Below are 26,085 nucleotides of genomic sequence, written 5' to 3'. Positions count from 1 at the left end.
AACCTCGGCCCTGGGGGAGACGGTCGCAGTGCGTGGAATTCCCCTCACGTCACCTACGCCGCCCTCATCCCCAAGTCCACAGAACTGTAGCCCCCAGTGCCCACCCACACTTGACCACACCAAGGTCCAGTCAACAGCCATGCTCCACCAGGAGACCCACCCGGAAGACATGGTCCACACACCTCGGACACCCAGAGCACCACGTTGACCCTCAACTACACAACTCCATCCCCATAACTCCGCGTCCCAAATATTGGCACAGTCGCCCCCATAACCAGTTGAAGGCTGTGTCTTGCTAACCTGTCAATTTTATCCCAGCCTCCAACACTTTGGTCTAACACACCTGGATCAATAATGGTGTCACTACGACCGTTTGCCCTTCACGTGACTCGTGGTGGTCCCTCTCGGCTCTCCCCCCGTTGGTATTTTTGTGCACATAAGATTGTTCACGGTTCTGTTTAAATATTATTTAAATATGTATAACCTTTCCCCTTCAGTGTTTGACTCGGTGGTATTTTACAACACGCTGTTTTTCTTCCTATTTAAAAGGCTTTTCTCAATTTCCTCTCCAACTCATTCCACCTCAAAAAAAAGAAATTCAATATCTTATACGTCTCCCTCACTACATGGTCTAAATTCACATTCATTCCATCCCTCCTCCATCATTCTGAACCGGATTGCTAACTTGAAAATCACAACAAACCCAATTTGTTTTCAATGTTCGTCTTTCATTAATCATCCACTTTCTAAACTCCCCTCTTGCCCCTCCCATCCAAATCCCTCCCCTTGCACCTACACTCCTAAACTCCCCCCTTGCCCCGCCACTCTTAAACTCCCCCCCTACCCCTCCACTCCTGAACTCCCCCCTTGCCCTTCCACTCCTGAACTCCCCCCTTGCCCTTCCACTCCTGAACTCCCCCCTTGCCCTTCCCCTCCTAAACTCCCCCCTCACTCCTCCCCTTCAAAACTCCCCCCCAACCCCTCCCATTCAAATCTCCCCCCATACCATTCCTCTCCAATTCTCCCTCCTCCCCCCTCCTCCTCAAAGCTGCCTCCTCCCCACTTCGTCTCCCTTCTATCTCATACCTCCACCCCCCCCAACCTTCTTCTTTCCTCTGCCCCCCCTCAAACAACCCCTCTCTGTGCCTCATCCCTTCACCTTCAAACCTTTCATCCTCCTCATCCTTCCCTTTCTTGGAACTCTTCTGCAATCGCTGACACACTAACAACTGCTCTCCCTACCTCCCCCTCTCATCCTTCATCTTACCCTACTCCTCCCCTCCCCTGTCCTGTACCCGTTGCTCCCCCTCTCTCTTAATTAACGGTATGGACCTCAAACATCCGGGGCCTTCGCTCAAACCTGACTGATCTCTCCATACAGGTTGCTTCTGACAATCCAGACTTGATCTGCTTAACAGAGACTTTCCTCCTTCAAGATGTCTCTGATTCCTTAATATCTCTTCCTGGTTACTCCCTCCTCCGGTATGATAGACCTGAGCCTCGGCCTGGTGGTGGGGTGGCTATCTTCATCAAAAACTCTCTTCCTCACTCTCCTTGCACTGCCCTCTCTCCTCCTCACCCCCAGGAGTACCTCTGGCTACGGCTTCCTCTCCGCTCCCTGTTCATATGTGTTCTGTACCGTCCCCCAAACAGTGATGACTCCATCTACATTTCACTGTCTGACAACATGGACCAACTTCTATCCACTCATCCCAACTCTCTCTCTTCCTCATATGTGGTGACTTCAATTGTCATCATGCCACCTGGTTGGGTGTAGGTTCCTCTCTCACCAGTCATGGCACCTCAGCAAAGGACTTCTGTGACTCACTGGGATTGACACAATCTGTCAATTTCCCGACCCGGATCTCAGCCAATGGAGTATCTTCTCTTCTAGACTTGGTTATGACTAACTTCCCTGCTAATGTCTGCTGCTCTTCTTCTGCTCCAATCGGTTCTTCTGATCATGTGCTTGTCAAAGTGGACATCTCTCTGGCCATTCTCAGAGAGCCTCCTCAGCGTCGACGAGTCTGGCATTTCACTCAGGCCGACTGGGACGGTCTTCAAGCAGCCATCAATCGTCTGGATTGGTCTCCCATCTCCACTGCCTCTGACATCAATTCTTCCTGGGAATTCTTCCAAAGCAAACTGATCTCTCTCATGCACAGATTTATCCCATCTCGCCTTCAGTTGTCTTACCCTTCCTCCCGTCCATGGTACACTGAATCTTGTGGTGAGGCAGTTGCCCTGAAACAACTTGCCTTTGCCTCTTGGAAGGCTAATCCAACTGAAGGAAATCTCAGTTCCTTCCACCAAGCTCGGAACAAGTGTGTGTCTACCCTCAGGAGTGCCAGGAAGCACTATCTCTCCTCACTCAAGAATGAACTCTCAAACCTGTCTCCTTCCTCCAAATCCTGGTGGCGTCTGGTCAAATCCGTTTCTGGTGTTTGTTCCCCCTCCATCCCCTCCCTTACCTCAAATGGCCACACAGTTGACATCGCACGTGACAAAGCCGAATGCCTCAACTCTGTGTTTGCCTCAAAATCCTTAGTCCCAAACCCATCTCTCTCTGTTCCCACCTTTCCCAGTCGAACCAAACTGCTCCTGGACTCTGTGACCTTCTCTCCTGACAAGGTGGAGGAGTTTTTGTCAAACCTCGACTCTGATTCTGCAACTGGACCAGATGGCATCAGCCCACGGGTCCTAAAATCCTGCTCTGCCGCTCTATCTCACCCTCTCTCTGTTCTTTTCACCCTATCCTTTGCTCAAGGTCATCTGCCAGCATCCTGGAAATCAGCAAACATTACCGCTTTACACAAAAAAGGTGCAAAAACAGATCCTTGTAACTACAGACCAATCAGCCTGCTCCCAATTATCAGCAAAGTCATGGAATCCATCATTGCTTCGGATATGAAATCTTTCCTCTTCTCCAATGGCTTGATCTCTGATCATCAATTTGGTTTCAGACCAGGTCACTCTACTCTGGACATGCTGCTTCTGCTGTCTCAACAATGGATGGAGGTCCTCAATGCCAAACAGGAAATCAGAGCTGTCTCCCTTGACATATCACGTGCCTTCGATACGGTCTGGCACCCAGCTCTGCTCACCAAACTCTCCTCCTATGGTATCCATGGAAATCTCCATGCATGGCTTGCGGACTTCCTCTCTGGTCGTAGTCAACGTGTGGCCCTGAATGGATTTCTCTCATCTCCCCTTCCCGTTCAGGCTGGAGTTCCCCAAGGCAGTGTGCTGGGCCCTGTGCTTTTTCTGGTCTTTATCAATGATCTCTCCGACTCTCTGGAAAATCCTCTGTATCTCTTTGCTGATGACTCCACTCTCTGCCGCTCCATTCATCTTCCCTCAGATCGGCAGTCTGCAGCCTCCTCACTCTCTGAAGACCTGGACAAAATCACAGACTGGTCAAACATGTGGAACATGTCTTTCAATCCTGACAAATCTCACACTCTTACTATGTCTCTCCGAAAAGATCGACTGGACAACCCTCCCATCTACTTTCTCAACAATCCTCTCCAAGAAGTTCTGTCGCTCAAGCTTTTGGGTCTCACCATCTGCCATGATCTTTCTTGGGAAAACCACATTTCCAAGCTGGCGTCCAAAGCCAGTCGCCGACTGGGCATCCTCCGTCGTGCGAAGTCCTTCCTAGGCACACCTGAGCTCCTCACCACATACAAGGCTTTCATCCGCAGCTCAATGGAATACTGTTCTCCCCTATGGGCTGGTGCTCCTGCCTCACACCTGGCTCGGCTTCACGCTGTTGAATCCAAAGCTTTCAGAATCATTGGAATCTCCCGCGATGAAGCTATCTCTGAGGGCCTTTCACTCACTCACCGCAGGCAGGTAGGTGATCTTTCTGTCTTCTACCGACTCCTCTCCGGCCTTGCTCCCCCAGCTCTCTCTGTGCTCTGTCCCCCAAATATTCCTACAGGTCGCACAAGATCTGCCAGCCACCCTCTGATGGTTAAACTGCCGAAATCTCGGCTCTCTGCTCACCTTCACTCTTTCATTCCTCTTTTCTCCCGCCTCTGGAACAAACTCCCACACTCACTTCAATCACACTCCTCCCTCCAGGTCTTCAAAACAGCTGTTCACCACCATCTCTTATCTTCCCCCATCCAAAACCTTGATCTTTTCTACCCCCACTAATTCACCCCAGATCCACCTTGTTTGAAATTCCAACTTCTTTCCTGGAAGTCTTGGCAGTGTCCATATGTTTTATACCTCTCCCACCCCCCCCCCCCCCCTTCCCATGCCTCCCCCCCAAAGCCCTCTCCCTCCCACAGTTCTCTCGATGTCTCCATGTCTCTCGGTCCCTGCTCTCAAATGTTGTGTTTGTGTCCTTCCCCCTCTCTCCCCATCTTGTCTACCGCTCCCGATGTTATTTGTTTTGTGTGTCTGTTTGTCTTTCTGTGTGATTAATGTTCGCTCTTTCACGAGCCTCGATCTTGTATACAAAAAAAAACAAAAAAAAACAAAAAAAAAACTACAGTCCGTGACCACCATGACATTTCAAAATCCACCCTTAAATTTGCATCTAGCCCACAGATTACCCATGCCAAACATTTTTCACATTTTGCTAAACTCACCAAAGAAAGATGCTTTGCCATACACATGCCAGCCGAGCATGGCCCATATGCTCGGCACGTTACACATTCCCATTCAACAATCCCATGACTCTCTTTCCAAACCGAGTCCATAAATCATAACAGAACATCTGTGGAAGGTTACTCTCACACCATCACGTTCCACAGATGTTCTAATGGTTGTCCGGTGGGCTATCTCCATCCCTGTCCATGCGGTTCGACCCACATCCATAGCCCAGCACAGCATGGCAGGTCACCACATGCTGGCTATCCCAGAGTCTCAGGGAGAGGGTACCAGGCCGCATGCCCGGGTGGTCACCACATCAGGCCCAAGTTGGCCGTCCGCAATGCCACCACCAAAGCGTGACCCACAACACCTCCCCCTAGTGGTCCTCAATATATGCCATCCCAGGCTTGAGAAACCACCTCGGACCCCCTGGAGGTCTTAACCCCCACCAGGGTCCGGTGACCCTGCCGGCCCGAGCCACACGCTCGGGCGGTGCCCCAACGTCCAAATCTCGCCAGCACAGCCCCCCAGCTGGCTGGCATTCCCAAATTTACAAAGGGGCAACTTTTGCCCGAGGCCATCTCCAATGACCTCTCCTGGTCTGAATCCCGCAGCCCGGGGACCAACTCCCTCCAAGGCTGCTCCAAATCATATTCCCATTTAGTCATAAATTTCTTTCTCCCTTTAAAAATATTCATTCCCACCTGTGCCAAACCACAGCTGCAGGTAACAACCCCCTCAGGTTGTTCTGCCCCTCCCTGCAGCTGGTCCAAATTCCCTACGGGGACCAAATTGTCTGAGGCTCTATCTCCCCATTCTCCGAGGTCCAAATCCAGCCCGGAGCCAACACACTCCCCCAACTGGTTATGCAATTTCGGAGCCTCCGTTACCAAATTGGTCTGCATGGTGAGGGTCCCCTCAGTCACCTCTACCTCCTGTTGCTTTGAACCACCGCCCTGACACAACAAGGATTCAAATCCATCCCCCTGTTGATGTGTTGGGGCATCCACCCGGCCCCGATAACCCTCCAGGCCCATATGCAACAAACATTCCCCATTTCCTTCCCCATTCACCCGTGGGAACTCCACGTTCACCTGTGGACTCTCCTCATCTACCTGTGGACACGCCCCATTTACCTCTTCACCTGCCGCAATCAAATTTTCCCCATTTAAATTTCTACCTTCCCTTCCTTCCCACTGTGATTCCAATTTTTCCATTCCCGGCTCCTGAGCCCCATGCATATCTGCATGGGCCGTACACTCTTCCATTGTCCCAGTTAACTCCCCCCGATTTGCTTCCAATTCTGCCACCCTTGTCTCCTCCTGGGCCCCATGTGAATCATTCTTTTGTTCTTTCTTTATTTCATTCGTTTGTTCACATGGGGGGTTCCCGTTTCTTTCGTTTTGGCTTCCCTTTGTTCAGTATATTTTTTCCTATCTCTCCTCATTTCTTCAAAATGGGCATCCATTTTGTTATTCATTCATTCATAATGGGCCTTCAATAGATTGAATATGGTTTGGTAAGTTAAAGGACCCGTCTCTGTGGCGGGGGAAGTTCCATCACTATGCTCCACCCCAAACACCTTCGATTCACTTCCAATGCTATGCCCATCTTCCATTCTTCCTTCCATATTGCTTACCTCTTCCATCCGTAAAGAAGAGGTCGCTTCCCCCACGCGTATTTTATATCAAAAATCGATCTAAATTTTATGACGCACCTTTCGCGTCGTGCAAGCCCAATCGACTATACAACATTTTCACCTCGGACTGTGAAAATTTTTCGTCCGAATGTCGGGCGCAATGTACGCCCGACCGTGTCGATCTTTCGCCGCGGACAAAAAAAAGTTTGTTCGACGGGCCCAGATCCTTACTTCTGACACCAATTGTCGTGCGAATACCCTCCGGTTAACACCAGGGCTCGCGAATGACCAAACGGATTTAATTGAGGCGCCGACCAACTCGGATTCGGCTATAAACGGCGGGAGGAAGAAGTAAAGAGGAAGAGGCGGAAGCGCTTACCTATAGCGATCCAACCGCAGCTCCGATCCTGCAGGGGAATTAACTCAACGAACACTAGATTTTGAATGGAAAGGGAAAATAATGCAAGGGTTTATTTTACAAGAGATAGCGGGACAGGAAAATACGCGCCGGTAATAAAATGTCCTAAATCGGGAACCCGCACACCTCACCTCAGAAACAAGACAAAGGAAAATTAATTACAAAAATAACTGTCCGTCGTGTAATGGTTCGTGGGTGCGAGCTTATCTGTCAGCAGTCTTGTCCACCGTCCAACGCGGCTCCCTCAGTCCGCCTCGCCCACGAGCTCTGCCAGGCCCGAGCGACCCGCCCCACTCCAGGCTCCTCGTCGACCGCCCACGAGGTCCGTTCGCTCACAGCACCAAAAAGCACCGGGCACCGAGCACCGCTCCAAGCTCCAGACCCCAAAAGATTCAGGGACGACGCCAACGACCACCAGGACCTCTCAGTACGAAGAGCTAAGAGCCAAGAACGAACAACGAAGAGCGAAGGACCAGCACGACTCAATACCAAGAGCAAAGATCCCAGCACGAAGAAGAGAGCGAAGCACGTCAGCGAGCCCTTTTCTAACTTGGCATGTGACGTCAGTTCTGGCGCGTTACCAATCAGAGCCTCGTAGCTTCCCGCCATCTCCCGAACCTCCTCGTGCCTTCCGCGCTGATTGGTGCACGGCTTGCGCCTTCCGCGCCAACCAATCACACGTTCCCTGTGGCGTGGTTATAGCTTGTCTCACGCGATGTTGCTAGGCCAGCTGGTGGTGCGGCTGGCGGCGGCCATCCGGCGGTGCCCCGATCTGGCTTCCTGCCGGCCTTCTTCCAAGGTCATTGTAAGGGAAGGGGAATTATTTAATGTTCGCTAAGGGCCTATCTAAGTGTTTATATGAGTGCGTTGCCACAAGGGACAAAAGTTTGGCGACAGGGGGGACAACGAACAAAGGAATCTTATCCATAATCCCTGCACTATTTAGCACGCCCTACTCCCTCGTAGCGGGGACATCAATACAGCTTATCCCGACAAACCGGACTAAACATAGAACTTATTACAGGTAGATTCCCTATCACGACAGTTGGATACCTACCTATACAGATCTATCTGGCTCTAGATATTCCTATACCCAAATTCATAACAATATGTATGAGCTCCTCCATGACACTTACAACACTATTTTTTATCGTTTAAAATTCGGACGGTATAAAACACAAGTTGACCTTCTGCCTGAGAGATGCTCCTGCTTTGATCAAGTATTTGGTAACTTCAAGTTGGTTGTTCTCAGCTGCAAGCAGGAGCGGTGTCCTCAGATCATCATTGGGTGGGTCGATGTTGCCTCCAGCCTAAGGAATCACAGAAAACAGGCAGATGAATCTGTGAAAGCTGGTACTGTCACAAGATACAGAACATTATATATATATATATATATATATATATATACACCACCATTTGAGGCCATTTTTCCCCGCAGAGCAGGGGTTGGCCTTTTTTGGGCACCGTGGTCCCCTTTTTGAAGCAATGTTTTATGGCCGGATGGCCTTCCTGCCGCCAACCCTGTTAGTCGACTCTTGCGACACATAAGGAATTACCAGTGAACTGGTACTCAATTTGCCGACCTCAAAGGGATGACAGGCTGAGTCAACCCCCCTGGTGTTAATTCAGTGATTGACTGGGATGTGAACCCAGGATCCTAGGATCTCAAGCCAGCACCCTAACCGCTAAGCCAACACCAGGCTTCATACAGAACATTATAGGTGTGTAATATACTGTACAATCATTTCAATCTTATTGGAGGAGTTATTACTCCAATGAACAACTCGAACAGCAAAATGTATTTCTATGAACACCTCATGAACCAGGTATGTAGAATGATTTTGATGTACAGTATATTGCATACTATTATGCCAGTGTATGTGTGAAGTTTTGTATATTGCCAGTTTTGTATATTTTGTATATTGCCAGCAAAATGTATATTGCCAGAGTATGTGTGAAGCCGGATTGACGATGTTAATTGTAAATATGAAGTGACTTATTCCTTTGAGCAATTTGCAAGGCCACATTGTAGGCCTTTAGTGATGCATGAAGGACTATATCTATAATCTATATAATAATAGCGTAAGGACTCGACTTTGTTATCCCTTTTACGCCGCACCCAGTGACCCGATGCCCACGGCACTATTTGGATTTACGATCTACGAACCGCGCTCTTTGTTTATCACGTACAGACATACTCGAAAAATCTGAATTCGCCGACTTTGGGACCCAAAAGCATCCGATTAACGGCCGATACGACGCCATATTACGACGCCATCGTATTGGCGTCTGCTGGGCGAAGGCGATGCGAGCCGTCCGCTGATTGGACAGTCGAGTGGTGTGAACATGGGTGGTGTGAACCAAATGGTCTTTTTATTCCCTTGAACATTTTAAATTAGGATATATAAGGAAACGTCTTTATCGTCATTTTAATAAAGTTAAATGGAGTGACGTTGCGATTCTCGGGTCGTATTCAACTATGTGTGAATTATATAAATAACAACTCACGGTCTGAGGTAACTCGGCTAAAAATTATCCGATTTGCACCAAATAAAGTTCATGAATGGTTGTACAGACCCCTACTTCTCACTAAAAGTGGAAATAGAATGTAAATCGGAGTTAAAACAAGCCCGCAAGGTCGCTCCGTGGAGCGGCCTGCACGTACTCAACTATGTGTGAATTATATAAATAACAACTCGCGGTCTGAGGTAACTCGGCTAAAAATTATCCGATTTGCACCAAATAAAGTTCATGAATGGTTGCACAGACCCCTACTTCTCACTAAAAGTGGAAATAGAATGTAAATCGGAGTTAAAACAAGCCCGCAAGGTCGCTCCGTGGAGCGGCCTGCACGTACTCAACTATGTGTGAATTAATATATAAATAACAACTCGCGGTCTGAGGTAACTCGGCTAAAAATTATCCGATTTGCACCAAATAACGTTTATGAATGGTTGCACAGACCCCTACTTCTCACTAAAAGTGGAAACAGAATGTAAATCGGAGTTAAAACAAGCCCGCAAGGTCGCTCCGTGGAGCGGCCTGCACGTACTCAACTATGTGTGAATTAATATATAAATAACAACTCGCGGTCTGAGGTAACTCGGCTAAAAATTATCCGATTTGCACCAAATAAAGTTTATGAATGGTTGCACAGACCCCTACTTCTCACTAAAAGTGGAAACGGAATGTAAATCGGAGTTAAAATAAGTGTTTGTTTTGTATCAAGCAAATGCACGTGGAGCATGCTTGCGAGTGAGCTGCGTTCTGGAGGTGACGTCACATGGATTACGTCATCGGCTTTGAGGAATGGGGCAGAATTTTTAGGGGCGTTCCCAAGTGGTTCGGTTTTCTTTCATTTTTAATGTTTCAGAGTGAATATAACAAAAAATCAATGCCATATTTGAATTCACCATAAAAAGACATTTAGATGACATCAAATGCATTTTAAGTGAGATTCCGTAGCTGTGGACCTTTAAGAGCTATCTATATAATAATCTATATAATAATAGCGTAAGGACTCGACTTTGTTATCCCTTTTACGCCGCACCCAGTGACCAGATGCCCACGGCACTAATGGATTTACGATCTACGAACCGCGCTCTTTGTTTATCACGTACAGACATACTCGAAAAATCTGAATTAGCCGACGTTGGGACCCAAAAGCATCCGATTAACTGCCGATACGACGCCATATTACGACGCCATCGTATTGGCGTCTGCTGGGCGAAGGCGAAGCAAGCCGTCCGCTGATTGGACAGGCGAAGGCGAAAGCAAGCCGTCCACTGAGTGGGCAATCCAGAGCATGCATTTGTGCCGGTGTCGGCGATCGTTGTGCATATACGCACTCTTCATTCTCATCTTTCTTCCTAACTCTTACTCGGACAAGCAAATCCCCTATGCCATCCATAATGGTACACTCTATCCATACACCACATACTCCCTTCCGTGGATGTTCCACGGGTTTCGGCTAGTCCTAATAATGCCCCAATAAGGGGCAAGGTCAGTTGATTGTGATACCAGTGTGACCATGTATTTGTGATCACGATTATCAGGTATTTGTACTGGTGCATTGTTTTGAGCCATTAAGTCCACATCGAATGCTCATGATGCTCAGTATCAACCTACTGGTAGAGTTGTACATTGCTGTGGAATTGGGGAAGCAAATAATACTTGTGGTATCAAACAAGTTTCTCTGCAGCAATTATAGCATAACGGCAGGATACACTATAATTGTAGGCCAACAAGCCTTGTTTTTAACTGAACACTCTTACATACTTGGCCGATATGCTTAAAAATGGATAATGTTATTAATTTTCTAAAATATTGTTATGTTTTTAGGGGGTAGGCAGTGATTACCTTGGAACCAGGTAGATTTGTATAGATTAGTGTGCTCCGATTGTCGTGAGGAAGAAGAACCACCATGTAATAAGTAGGGATCCGATAAATCGTGTGTTCGGATTAAAGTGTATCTTCGTCCCCCTTACGAGGAGTGGGGTATGTTAATTAGCACAGGGATTAAGGGGTAATTATCCCTTGTATGTCGATACCTCTGTAATTTATTCCTTTGTTCCTTTTGACAATACACCACACGTAGAGCTAGAGTCGTGCATTTAATGGCACGAATTAAAAAGCCTACCGGAAGCAGGACATGGAGTGCTATGGCTGATAACACCAACTTGGATAGCAACATCGAAGCAGGCGGGTCCGTGGGGCCACGCCCAGAAGGGCAGTGAGTGGTCAGTGTTTTGATTGATAGGAAGGACTGTAGGGAGCAACTCGCTGATTGGTGAAGCACGACCGATGACGTCAGAGAGCGGCGTGTAAAATAGTTGGAGCGGCGGACATTTTTCCCTTCTCGTTCTGGATGTTAAAGCGAACGGTTGTGCTTGCTCTCTGCACGGGGAGGCTTCATCATAAACGCCCGCGTTCCGAGACTTTGCTGGGCAATTTCCCAGCCCTCATCCAATGGACTGGACCCCTCATCCCCCAGTGGACTGTCCATCCGCCCTCATCCCCCAGTCCAGTTTCCCACCTTCTGTGGGCGGAGAGCTGCAAGTATCCAGGCAGGAACGATGCGTGGACGAGCGCTGCCGGCTCGCTGCAGTGCGAGACACAGCGAGGCCTGGGTTCCCGCCAACCAACGGGTGGTTCCCGCCAACGAGCGAGCGGTTCCTGCCGACGGACCAGGCAATTTTGACGACCCCTGATGCGACCCCACCAGCGATCAGCGTTAAGTGCACACACACACATTTATTTTCAGTTATCCTTCCCTTTCGTCTGTTTTCAAGGCTGTTTGTGGGGACGTCCCATTCAGGAATTTAGTTTATCGTGCGTTTCTTTGTTACCGGCATTTATTTAAACTAGAGCATGCCCGTACTATATCTATATCTAAAATTATATCCCCCCCTCTATTTACATGAAATGGTTTGGTCCATGAAATGTTTTGGTCCATTCGCAACGCCAAAGCGAACGGCGAACGCTTTACATGAAATGGTTTGGTCCATGAAATGTGTTGGTCCATTCGCAACGCCAAAGCGAACGGCGAACGGCTTGCGAGTACAGTGACAATCCCCCCCCCCCCCCCCCCCCTCTATTTAGATGAAATGGTTTTTATTAGTTTTAAAACATAGTTTAACGCCAACATAGCGCCAACATAGTTTGCAAACGTGAAATAAATGAATACGCTCTCAAATGTGCCATCCGAGGCAGAGTGTGTCCGCCACGTTCGGCACACGCGATAGCTCGCTGCTCTCTGATTGGTTGAATCGTTTTTTGGACATAGCTCGGTAAGTAATTGTCCGATTAATATGAAACCTTGAAAAGGCACATCCTCGGGTCCCCAGCAATATACCTGGCAAGTTTAAAGTATATCGGACCCGTGGTTGTCGAGAAACAGCGGTCACAGACAAACAAACGTACAAACAAACACACAGAGATTACTGGAATTATAGATAGATAAACCTGTTTCTTTTTGTACATTTAAAAACCGTGTTGTTTGAGTTAATTTATACAGGTTGAAGGGTCAGGTGGAGGCCGTTCAGGTAAGTGCTCTTCAGCATCCTATTTCTTCAAGAAAAATGTTTAAATTTAAAAATATTTTGGTATCCACAAATGCATTTCTTTGGTTTGCAGAGGAACAAAACAAAACCAGAAAAAGAGCAATCGCAGATTGCAAAACACACGCCAGGATGTATTTTCAGTGGTTTTTAAGGCTTTTGTGTTAAAACAAATATGGCTTTGGCTTAAAACAAATATGGCTTAAAACAAAATATAAAACTTTCACGAGTCTCGATTCAGTATACAAAAAAAAAAAAAAAAAAAAAAAAAAAAAATTGGCGGCCGAACCACGTGACCGATGACGTCATCATTCTTTTTTTTTCAAAACTAATTTATTCCTAGATTATGCTCAAGAAATTTCATCTTAATCGGATGAAGTTTTGTACGTGTCGAATTATGACGTCATAATGGAGGCACCTATGACATCATCATTAACATATTTTATTCCCTATGGAGAGTTCTTTGCAATGAGCCATGTCTCAATTTTTTCTATTCAGCACTTTCGGAGATATAGAGGTGCAAAGTTTTTCGATTTTTCCAAAGATGGCGGCCGAATCACGTGACCTATGACGTCATGATTATCATTAAAAAAATTCTACAGGTGGAGTTGCACCTATGGTGAAAATTTCCTGTCAATCGGACCAACGGTTGCAGAGAAAATCATATTTATTCTGTGCGGACAAGCAGACAAACAAACAGACAAACAAACGGACTCAAATGCAATACACTCTCCTCTGGCAAGGGTAAAAAGGTGAAAAAAGTACTGAATCTCAGCTTATTCCACACAGAAATCCTAAAATAGCCCGGACAATATTGTTGGCACCTTTTAGAAGTTGTTAGAAATAATTCGTGCCTGCAATATAAAAATCACTCATTCAATCAGTTTGAATAGAGAAAAGGAATCATATGGAGAAAAGGAATTATTCTGCTGTTTTGTGTCACTGTGTGAGCCATGTCACAATCGCAGATTGCAAATCACAATCGCAGACCGCAATGAGCATGGAGAAAAGAAAGAAAACCAAAGAATTGTCTGAGGCGGTCAGACACAAGATTGTAGCCAAGCATGGACAATGTCAAGGCTACAAGTCCATCTCCAGAGACCTTGATGTTCCTGTGTCCACCGTAAACAATGTTATCAGGAGGTTTAAGGCCCATGGCACTGCAGCTGGACGTGGCCGCAAGAGAAAACTTGATCTAAGATTGCAGCGAAGGATTGTTCGATTGGTGGAGAAAGTACCTCGATCAACTGCTAAATAGATTCAAGCTGACCTTCAGACACAAGGTTCGACAGTTTCAACTCACACCATCCGTCGCCAACTCAATGAAAGGGGGTTATATGGTAGGAGACCCAGGAGGACCCCACTGAGGAGAGAGAGACATAAGAAAGCCCAACTGGAGTTTGCCAAAACACACCTGAACAAGCCAAAATCCTTCTGGGAGAATGTCCTGTGGACAGATGAGACCAAATTGGAGCTTTTTGGTAAAGCACATCTTCTCGAAGTTCAGATGATGTGCTTTAAGTTCTCTAAGTTTAGCAAAGTGGCCAGTAATGAGTCCAGATATAAATCCCATTGAACACTTTTGGGGAGATTTGAAAACAGCAGTTGGGATAAGGCACCCTTCAAATCTGCGAGAACTGGAGCAGTTTGCACAAGAAGAATGGGCCAAACTGCCAGTGGAGAGGTGTAAGGAGGCTCATTCATGGCTATAGAAAGCGCTTGACTAGAGTTATTTTGTCCAAAGTCTGTGTTATCAAATATTAAGTCAAGGGTGTCAATAATTTTATCCATGCTATTTCTTTTTATTTTCTGATTTAAAAGGATATATTAAGTTCTGAATCAAAAACAAAGGTTCTGTAATATTAACAGTGAAATAAAGAATTGTGGAGACCAAATACTTTTGTCCGCATGAGTTATTTGAAAAACGTGCAAGAGTGCCAATATATTTGGCCACGACTGTATGTATGTATGTCCCCTCAAATGTATACCAATCAGAGTATCTGGTCACATGACAGGGTGATGTGATTACGTCTGATATCATTACGGCGGTACGGCGATTGACTCCGCACACAGCCATTTTGATTCCAATTTCGTTCAGGCCGAACATATTGTCGAACCTGTCATGTATCACAATCGCCATGCTCTACCTTTATGTTTTTATTCAGTGTGAAACACAAACAAACCGATTGTTAAAATGACCATCAAATATCAAAAGCTTCGGTGTTACGGGTCTTCCAACGACACAGAACGACACAACGAAGGCTTTATGCCTTCATGGCTCACCTTCAGGCTGCTTCGGACAAATTAGCCTCGGTTTCTTAATACAGTAGTATTGTTTTCGTAATATTAATAATAGAGTTAATACAAATAATATAGTAAATATAATCGTAACACTGCAACCCCTTTGTCGTTATTGCAAAGTTTCTAGATTGAAGGATGGATGTGGCGGTATGGTTGGTTCATTGTTGACTCGAAACATAGAATACACTAATACCAGGATTAGACGGTATTGTTCGTGTGACTCGTGGTGAAAAGAGTCCTTTAGTTTTGCAGTTTTGTTTTTAGTTTATTTTAATTCATATTTAAATTTAGCAAACGAGGGAGTTCCAATGCTTCAATATGGATTCATAATGACTGTCCAGACACCTTTAGCTCCCTGTATCGCACGGTTCGGTGATGGGGTTCTGCCTCTGAGGCCTACGTGGTTCTGCAGTGACCAACCCTCCAATGGTCTCGGCGCCAGCGAGGTGCACCCCCCCCCCCCCCCTTCCATGCCAGAATGGACTGCGTTCGTGGATGTGGCAGTTTTTGTGATGTTCGGGTTCATGACCTTTCTGGCCGCTCTTGCAGTGGCCGGGACGTTTCTGGCGGTGGGTTTCATCGGCGGGGTTTTGAGCAAGGATCGTGATGGAAGAATGCCTGAAAACTTTGCGAGTCTTCCGTGGTGTCATATTCTTGGCACTGCATTGTGCCTTCGTGCCCATGCTGTCCTTGGGCTGCTGGCTGGACCGAAACTGCCCTGGATTTCGACTTCTGGCTGCACACCTGGCTCTGTGTTGCACACCTCTCTCTCCGTTGCATACCTGGCTCTCCATTGCGCATCTGGCTCTCCGTTGCGCACCTGGCTCTCCGTTGCGCACCTGGCTCTCCGTTGCGCACCTGGCTCTCCGTTGCGCACCTGGCTCTCCGTTGCGCACCTGGCTCTCCGTTGCGCACCTGGCTCTCCGTTGCACTCCTGGCTCTCCGTTGCGCTCCTGGCTCTCCGTTGCGCTCCTGGCTCTCCGTTGCGCTCCTGGCTCTCCGTTGCGCACCTGGCTCTCCGTTGCGCACCTGGCTCTCCGTTGCGCACCTGGCTCTCCGTTGCGCACCTGGCTCTCCGTTGCACTCCTGGCTCTCCGTTGCGCTCCTGGCTTTCCGTTGCGCTCCTGGCTCTCCGTTGCGCTCCTGGCTCTCCGTTGCGCTCCTGGCTCTCCGTTGCGCTCCTGGCTCTCCGTTGCGCTCCTGGCTCTCCGTTGCGCTCCTGGCTCTCCGTTGCGCTCCTGGCTCTCCGTTGCGCACCTGGCTCTCCGTTGCGCTCCTGGCTCTCCGTTGTGCTCCTGGCTCTGCGTTGCGCTCCTGGCTCTCCGTTGCGCTCCTGGCTCTGCGTTGCACTCCTGGCTCTGCGTTGCACTCCTGGCTCTGCGTTGCACTCCTGGCTCTGCGTTGCGCACCTGGATCTGTGTTGCGCACCTGGCTCTGCATTGCGCACCTCGCTCTCCATTGCGCACCTGGCTCAACGCTGCGCACCTGGCTCTCCGTTGCGCACCTGGTTCTCCGTTGCGCACCTGGCTCTCCGTTGCGCACCTGGCTCTCCGTTGCGCACCTGGCTCTGCATTGCGCACCTGGCTCTCCGTTGCACACCTGGCTCTCCGTTGCACACCTGGCTCTGCGTTGCACACCTGGCTCTGCGTTGCGCACCTAACTCTCCGTTGCGTAGCTGGCTTTCCATTGCGCACCTGGCTCTGCATTGCACACCTGGCTCTGCATTGCGCACCTGACGCTGCATTGCACACCTGGCTCTGTGTTGCATGCTTCTCCTTGGTTTTGTCAGAGACGTTTTGGATCTGCCTTGGCATCACAGAGGGGCACCCCCTTCCTGCCACGGCTGCCCTCCCTCTGCTCATGACTTGATCTGCTCGCCATTCGGCCCACCACTGTGCTTGTTCCTGCATCCCTCCGCCTGCTGCTTGGCCTGCATGTGGACCTTGGTGTTCTCAGCTGCGTGTGCAGGGGACTTCTCCATGTTTTTCTGCAAAAACGCTGTGGATATCGCCGGAGTTGTGGGATGGAGGTCGGGGTGACAGTCAATGTCACAGCCTCCATGGTTTCTACGGTCTGGTTAAACGTTATGGGGAGGCTTGGTACAGCTTTATTGTACACCACACCTTTCCTATGCCGTCTCCAGGCGCTGCATAACGTCATTGCCGGGCACCGAAAGGGGCTTGGCAATGACGCACGCTGAAAGGGAGTACTCAGTTTTCACTCTGGTTGTTTGTTTGTTGTACACCGCACCTTTCCTGTGCCATCTCCAGGCGCTGCATAACGTCATTGCTGGGCACCGAGGGGGGCTCGGCAATGACGCACACTGAAAGGGAATACTCAGTTTTCACTCTGGTTGTTTGTTTGTTTGTTTTCTTGCTTTCTTGTTTGTTTATTTGGCCGGGCGATATCTCAGCCATCCTTTGAGCTAGGAAGCTGAAATTTTGACACAATAGTGAGCAAGTACTTTGTCAAAAACGGTATTTTTTGTTTTTTTGATTAATCAATTAATTGATGAGTTATTTAATTATTAGCGATTAATTAAGTACTTATACATTTCCTTTCTCTTCTGGGCATTATTTCAGGCACCTTTTGAGCTAGGAAGCTGATATTTGGACATGCCAATGACCAAGTGATTTGGCTGTAAAATATCATTTTTATTTATTGATTAATCAATTAATTGATTAGTTATTTAATTATTAGCGATTAATTGAGTACTTATACATTTCCTTTCTCTTCTGGGCATTATCTCAGGCACCTTTTGAGTTAAGAAGCTGATATTTGGACATGCACAATGACCAAGCGATTTGGCTGAAAAGGCTATTTTTGATTTATTGATTAATCAAAGAATCAATTAATCGATTAATTATTTAAATATTCGATTAATGACCAATTTTTTTTTTTTTTTTAGTTACAGATTTGGATGAAATAAAACCACCTTTAGAGGCCATCTTTCCCCACAAGCAGGGGTTGGCCTTTTTCGGGCACCGTGGTTGTTGTTTTTCGGTCCCCTTTTTGAAGCAATGTTTTACGGCCGGTTGCCCTTCCTGCCACCAACCTGTTTGTTGCCTTTTACGACAAACAGGGAATTACCAGTGAACTGGTACTCAATTAGCCGACCCCGGAAGGATGATAGGCTGAGTCAACCCCCCTGGCGTTAATTCAGTGATCGACCGGGATTCGAACCCAGGATCCTAGGATCCTAAGCTGGCACCCTAGCCGCTAAGCCAACGCCAGACAGATTTGGATGAAATGGTGGTGGTTAATGTGTTCTATGAACCAATTGATTAATTATTTAAAATATTAATGATAATTATTTATTTATTTTCATTATTAATCTTTTTTTTTTTTTTTTTTTTTTTTTTTTTTTGTATACAAGATCGAGGCTCGTGAAAGAGCGAAAATTAATCACACAGAAAGACAAACAGACACATAAAACAAATAACATCGGGAGCGGTAGACAAGATGGGGAGAGAGGGGGAAGGACACAAACACAACATTTGAGAGCAGGGACCGAGATACATGGAGACATCGAGAGATCTGTGGGAGGGAGAGGGCTTTGGGGGGGAGGCATGTGAAGGGGGGAGGCATGTGAAGGGGGGGAGGCATGTGAAGGGGGGGGGGGGGGTGGGAGAGGTATAAACATATGGACACTACCAGGATTTCCAGGAAATAAGTTGGAATTTCAAACAAGGTGGATCTGGGGTGAATTAGTGGGGGTAGAAAAGATCAAGGTTATGGATGGGGGAAGATAAGAGATGGTGGTGAACAGCTGTTTTAAAGACCTGGAGGGAGGAGAGGGATTGAAGGGAGTGTGGGAGTTTGTTCCACAGGCGGGAGAAAAGAGGAATGAAAGAGTGAAGGTGAGCAGAGAGCCGAGATTTCGGCAGTTTAACCATCAGAGGGTTGCTGGCAGATCTTGTGCGACCTGTAGGAATATTTGGGGGACAGAGCACGGAGAGAGCTGGGGGAGCAAGGCCGGAGAGGAGTCGGTAGAAGACAGAAAGACCACCTACCTGCCTGCGGTGAGTGAGTGAAAGGCCCTCAGAGATAGCTTCATCGCGGGAGATTCCAATGATTTTGAAAGCTTTGGATTCAACAGCGTGAAGCCGAGCCAGGTGTGAGGCAGGAGCACCAGCCCATAGGGGAGAACAGTATTCCATTGAGCTGCGGATGAAAGCCTTGTATGTGGTGAGGAGCTCAGGTGTGCCGAGGAAGGACTTCGCACGACGGAGGATGCCCAGTCGGCGACTGGCTTTGGAGGCCAGCTTGGAAATGTGGTTTTCCCAAGAAAGATCATGGCAGATAGTGAGACCCAAAAGCTTGAGTGACAGAACTTCTTGGAGAGGATTGTTGAGAAAGTAGATGGGAGGGTTGTCCAGTCGATCTTTTCGGAGAGACATAGTAAGAGAGTGAGATTTGGCAGGATTGAAAGACATGTTCCACTTGTTTGACCAGTCTGTGATTTTGTCCAGGTCTTCAGAGAGTGAGGAGGCTGCAGACTGCCTATCTGAGGGAAGAGGAATGGAGCGGCAGAGAGTGGAGTCATCAGCAAAGAGATAGAGAGGATTTTCCAGAGAGTCAGAGAGATCATTGATAAAGACCAGAAAAAGCACAGGGCCCAGCACACTTCCTTGGGGAACTCCAGCCTGAACAGGAAGGGGAGATGAGAGAAATCCATTCAGGGCCACACGTTGACTACGACCAGAGAGGAAGTCCGCAAGCCATGCATGGAGATTTCCATGGATACCATAGGAGGAGAGTTTGGTGAGCAGAGCTGGGTGCCAGACCGTATCAAAGGCCCTTGATATGTCAAGGGAGACAGCTCTGATTTCCTGTTTGGAAATCCTGTTTCCTGTTTCCTGTTTTCTTTCTCATCTTGGCAATATCTCAGTCACCTTTTGAGCAAGGAAGCTAATATTTGGACATGACAGTGACCAAGTGATTTGGCTGTCAAGGCTATTTTTGATTTATTGATTAATTAATCAATCGATTAATTATTTAATTATTCAATGAATGACTTTCAATGAAAATAATTAATTAATTATTTTAAAGTTACAAATTCGGATGAAATGGTGGTGGTTTATGTACTCTATTACCCAATTGATTAACTATTTAATTTTTTTATGATTAATATTTATTTTTATTATTAATCATTTATTTATTTTCTTTCTCATCTGGGCAATATCTCAGGCACCTTTTGAGCTAGGAAGCTGATATTTGGACATGGCAGTGACCAAGTGATGTGGCTACAAAGGATATTTTTGATTTATTGATGAATCATTTAATCGATTAATTATTTATTGATTAATCAATTAATTATTTAATTTTTTATTAATGACTTATTTAATTAAATTTCTAAAAGATACATCTTCGGATGAAGCACTAGTGGTTTAGTTATGCTATTAGCCAATTGATTAAGAAAATATTTTATGATAATCTTTTGATGATTTTAATTATGCAATTAATCAATCAATTATTGTACACCTCTCCCTCCCAATGGAGTCTCTATAAGCTGCACTGCGGTATTGCCGGGCACCTGAGGCGCCCCGGCAATGCCGCCCTGTCGGATATTTAATTATTTGGCATGGGGGCGGTGTACTTTGAATGTATCTGTACTTGTTTGTTTGTTTTCTTGCTTTCTTGTCTTTTTATTTTTTTCTTGCTGTACTTCATGGTGCCTTTGTTGTGCACCACTCTGGGTCTACTCTTCGACAATTGATTGTTTTGATCTACTTCTTTATTTTGAGATTTTAAATTGCAATACTTTATATTGCCTTTCATATTTTCCTTCTGGTCTTTTTGTGTTGAAATAACTTTATATTGGTTTCTGCATTCTATAACTTGCATCTTGCTGCATCATATGTTATTATTGTAACTTATTATTGTAATCAAAATGCAGTATTTGTAAATTGACTGTAATTCAACCTATGGCTGTGAAAGTCTTTTTGGAATAAGCCGATTATTATGATGTTATTATTATTATTATAATAATACAGCAGTGTTGTTTTTGCAATAATAATAATAGTGTTAATACTAATAACATAGTAAATATAATAGTAACACTGCAATCCCTTTGTCGTTATTGCAAAGTTTCTAGAATGAAGCAGTGTATGGTTGGTTCATTGTTGACTTGAAACATAGAATAAACTATTACAATAGTATTGTTTTCGTAATAATAATACTAATAATAATAATAGCATTAATACTAATAATATAGTAAATATAATCGTAGAACTGCAATCCCTTTGTCGTTATTGCAAAGTTTCAAGATTGAAGCGGTGTATGGTTGGTTCATTGTACTGGTATCCCCACCCAGGTCATACTATCCTCAACTAAAGTATCAAACAAGCCCCGCTACGCCGATGTTAGACTTTCGGTCTTGTTAAATCAAGCCTTCTGGGGTTTTGGATCCAATGCAGAATTGCCCTGAAAAAATAACCTCCAAAAACAGTCATGCATTGCCTATGTCTTACTCAATGCTGAATGGTTATTAATTAGCTCCCAAATTGTCTCTCTTTGACATTATGCAGAATTGGAGATAGCGCCAGACTTTTGCTCCATGCGGATTGGCTGCTCCCTCTTCCTCTTAATTTAACATTGTGCAAAATAAATGTCCATGAAACTGCTTTCTTCTTCTAGTGTATAATGGTGCAGCAGCCGAAAATAAGTTCTTGGCTAACTGCAAACAATTAAAAGAAGGCTGGGATCCAAGAAACTGAAACTGTGATAGACTAAAATGACACTCTTCGATGTCACAACCTCGACCCATATGCCTCTGTTCACATTATTACATCATTATACGCACTTGACCAAGTTTTACTTAGATCGCTTCAGCTGTTCTTAAGTTACGCAGTAACAAAATATTTTTTACTTAACATTCCCTCGAACCTTTGACCTCTTGACCCCAAAATCTCAGTTCATGTTTCCATCATGATACATACTTGTACGAAGTTTCATTTAAATTCCTTCAGCTGTTCTAAAGTTATCACATTTTTTCCCTGATATGACCTCTGACCTTTGACCTCTTGATGCCATAATCCAATCAGTTCATCTTTACATCCTATACACCTATACCAAGTTTGTTAAAATTCCCATCACTGGTTCACAGGTTAGCTTGGTGACAGAATTTTTACCTAACAGGATGTCTGACATTTGACGTCAAAATCTTATCACTACCAACTTTGACTTAGTTCCCTTCAGCCGTTCTCAAGTTATAAACCAATTACAGACTCTGACCTTTGACCTCTTCACCCAAGAAATCAAACCAGTTTATCTTTGCATCATAATACATATTTGTACCAACTTTGGTCAAAATCCCATCACTGGTTCACAAGTTATCGTGATAACAGGATTTTTGCCAAACATGACCTCTGACCTTTGACGTTGTGACCCCAAAATCTAATCAGTAAATCTTTACCTTATCATACATACCTGCACCAAGTTTAACATAAGATGCCTTCAGCTGTTCTCAAGTTATCACAGTAATGAAAACCTATCACGGATGGATGGACACACGGACGGACAGTTGGACGGACAGCCCAAAAGCATTATGCCTGCAGTAACTTTGCCAGTGAAGGCATAAAAATGAAGGAATAGATGGGAACGGCAAAGAAATGAAGAAAGATTCGTTTTGACAACAAATATAGTAGTTGACACTACTGTACAGGTGGGTAGAGCCAATGCAAGATAAAGAAGGTAATAAAATCTCTACTTCTCTCCCACAAGTGAATTAATTCACATGCTCAATGAACCCCTTTTCTGTTTCTTTTACAATATGCTCTAGCTTGCGAGGGGAGATCCCCTGCCCCCCTCCACACCCCCCCTCTCCCCACCCCCGTCATGTGTAAAAGTACCAAGCCACTGTTGGTTTTACACAATTTTATCCATTAATTGATTGAATTTTCAGGGGGATAACACCACGACACATGTAAAGAATCACTTAATGTTACCAATTCAAGGTAATCACCTGAATAAGAATGTGAAGAACCTCAACGTGTCCATGTTCTGCTGCAGCATGCATGGGTGTTTTCTTGCCTTGGTTCTCATTCACATTATTTGGCTCCAGACCTTCAACTGATGAGCACATGGTCAGACACACATTGTTGATCATGGAAGGAGAAAAAAAAACACATCAAGCATGTTTGAAATACAAGTTCTAATCAATAAATGTGTGACAAAAATTGCATAAGCACCTGACACCTTAACAAGCATGAAGAAGTTCAGAACAAAATCTTACACCATACGGGAGGGGCAGGAAGGGTCCTGTTATCATCTTCATTGGGGTGTATAGATTACAGTAGATCTAGGCTCTGGTCCATTATGCTGTGATGGATGCAATAAGCACATACAGCGCTTATACAAAGTCTACACCCCCTTTCAAAATGTTCACCTTTCAGCCTCGAATTAAATCAGACTTTTTCCACCTTTATTTACACATACTAACCTACAACTTCCAAGTGAAAAACAAATTCTACTAATTTCAGGAAGTTAATAAAAAATACAAAACTATAAAATCCCGGTTGGATAAGTGTCCACCCACTGAGTTAATACTTGGTGGAAGCACCTTTTTGTTAATAGAAGGTGAAGATTTTTAAAAGGGGTGTAGACTTTCGATAGGCACTGTAATGCCTCAAGGACGTCGGGATTCCTCCAGATTTCTTCCAGTTCCATGTTAACAGCAGTAGTGACTGTTTGAAAATGTAATCGTACATGTTTGTGGTTTATAATAGTTTCACTTCTGGTATGCTTGCCCCACCAAACTCGACGCGAAGCTATTTATTCACGTCAACTCGGCGGCGTTAGTCCAAGGAGGAAAAACCCCTTGGGGAGAGGGGATATTATTGGTATTAATATTGTTTTACAATGGCATTAATATTATGCTATTATAATCAGTATTGCTACTTGTAATGGCCAAAAACGATACATAGCAGGATGTATCTTTGCCCCCATTTGATAAATGGCCAAAAACGATACATCGCAGGATGTATCTTTGCCCCCATTTGATAAACTAGAGCGTGCCCGTACGTGGGTGCAAAAAAACATGCGTGCAAACAACAACAACAAAAAAAAACTTTGAAACCACGTGGCAGTAACGCCCACAGAACCCCCCCCCTCTATTTACATGAAATGGTTTGGTCCATTCGCAACGACCACAGAACCCCCCCCTCTATTTACATGAAATGGTTTGGTCCATTCGCAAAGCCAAAGCGAACGGCTTGCGAGTACGGTGACCATACCTTGGGAACCACTTGTCCGATTAATTTCAAACCTTGAAAAGGCACATCCTCGGGTCCCCAGCAATATACCTGGCAAGTTTCAAGTATATCGGACCCGTGGTTGTCGAGAAACAGCGGTCACAGACACACACACATACACACATACACACACACATACACACAGAGATTACTGGAATTATAGATAGATGGCCAAAAACGATACATAGCAGGATGTATCTTTGCCCCCATTTGATAAATGGCCAAAAACGATACATAGCAGGATGTATCTTTGCCCCCATTTGATAAATGGCCAAAAACGATACATCGCAAGATGTATCTTTGGCCCCATTTGATAAATGGCCAAAAACTATACATAGCAGGATATCTCAAAAAGTTATGGATGGATTTGGATGAAACTTGGTGGAGAGGTTGGGTGTGTGACAAGGACGAATTGATTCGATTTTGGCGAAGATCTGAATATGGATTCGGATACGAGAATTATTTAATTTACTAAGTGATTCTTCACCATTGAGAGATCTAATCGGGCTAAAAGCGATATATAACATATTTTAAAAGTTGTGGACGGGTTATGACTAAACTTGGTGGACGAGTTGGTTAGGTGACAATAACAAGCCGATTAGAATTTGGTTCAGGTCTGGATCCAGATCTGACCTATCAGTTGGATACAAAACTGAAAATGTTCAGCCTGGCAGAGGTATGCGCTCTATGGAGTGCCGTTGTAGTTTAAACTGCTTTAAATTAAACTGCTACTTTCCATACTTTATACACAGAATCTTTGAGAAAATGACAAAAATTTCTAAACCCTGGCCCAATCTTGAATTATCTATGTGAATTCAAATCCAATGGACAGGTGGAGGTTGCTGTCTGTACTTAAGACAAATTAATATTTTGACACTTTCTTTCTTATCTACGCAGGTCAAGACTCACGGAACAGTTTTATGACACATGGTGAGAGGCCAATGTACCGAAAATGGAGAGTAAGTTAACAGGTAGACAAGGGACAAAGAGTAACAGGAAAGCATTAAATAAACAGGTAGAGCAACAAAAAGGGGCACAGAAAGAATATTATGTGACTAGACAGTGGAATAAATGTAGCTATGACATGAGCTTGCCAACATTTACAACACGTATTACTAAAAGGTGAAGCGTGTGTGTGTGTGTGTGTGTGTGTGTGTGTGTGTGTGTGTGTGTGTGTGTGTGTGTGTGTGTGTGTGTGTGTGTGTGTGTGTGTGTGTGTGTGTGTGTATTCTGGGGAGAAGAGGAGTCAGGCCTGGATCTTTAATGTCAGGGTTCCAATGGTACCATTTTTATTATAATAAGAGGGGGAAAACCCGTCAAAATGGCGGTTGCACAAAACTCGACACAACACAGAGGATTATTACAAGTACAAAGATATGGATTACATCAGATGAATTATTTGCAATCTATATATATAAAACACAGTTTGTTTGTGTGCTACCTATAGACTCCTAAACGGAGAGGCTCACGTACTTGATATTTGGCATAGACATGGCCATTGAGCCTGGGAAGGACATGGCCTACCTAAAAATATTTGACGAGATCCATATTTTTTATTCATATTTACCTCAGCGCATTGCAGCGAGGAACATTATAAACTGAATCTCAGCCGGTGGCAGAGCAGCGCACTGATTCGCTCAGAGCGATCACGTGATGTTCCATCCTCGCCGCCAGACCACTGAACTGAAAATAGATAGAATGACCATTGCCATTCACACCACACAGGTGGAGATGCAGCTACCGGGCGCCATCTTGGTTGGCACTTGATGCTGGGCGATGGTGATTTCCGTCATGCGTTTGCACGTAATT

At 45.5% G+C, this 26,085-nt stretch overlaps 1 protein-coding gene across 11 annotated transcripts in view; it reads right to left on the bottom strand.

Moving 5' to 3' along the window:
• Positions 1 to 26,085, bottom strand: part of LOC137432743 (histone-lysine N-methyltransferase EHMT1) — a 280,570-nt gene that overhangs the window by 70,540 nt on the left and 183,945 nt on the right. For all 11 annotated transcript variants that reach the window (XM_068124901.2, XM_078783567.1, XM_078783569.1 and 8 more), the window contains 2 exons: positions 22,989 to 23,095; positions 7,850 to 7,972 (listed from right to left, as the gene is read on the bottom strand). In XM_068124901.2, coding sequence (XP_067981002.1) covers positions 7,850 to 7,972; positions 22,989 to 23,095 — 230 coding nt within the window. The remainder of the gene's footprint in view (positions 1 to 7,849; positions 7,973 to 22,988; positions 23,096 to 26,085) is intronic.

Source organism: Myxine glutinosa, chromosome 8, assembly GCF_964187855.1.
Source record: "Myxine glutinosa chromosome 8, kmMyxGlut1.1, whole genome shotgun sequence".
NCBI classification, from domain to species: domain Eukaryota; kingdom Metazoa; phylum Chordata; class Myxini; order Myxiniformes; family Myxinidae; genus Myxine; species Myxine glutinosa.
Note: the sequence above shows the minus strand (reverse complement) of the source record. Positions and strands in the feature narration are given on the sequence as shown.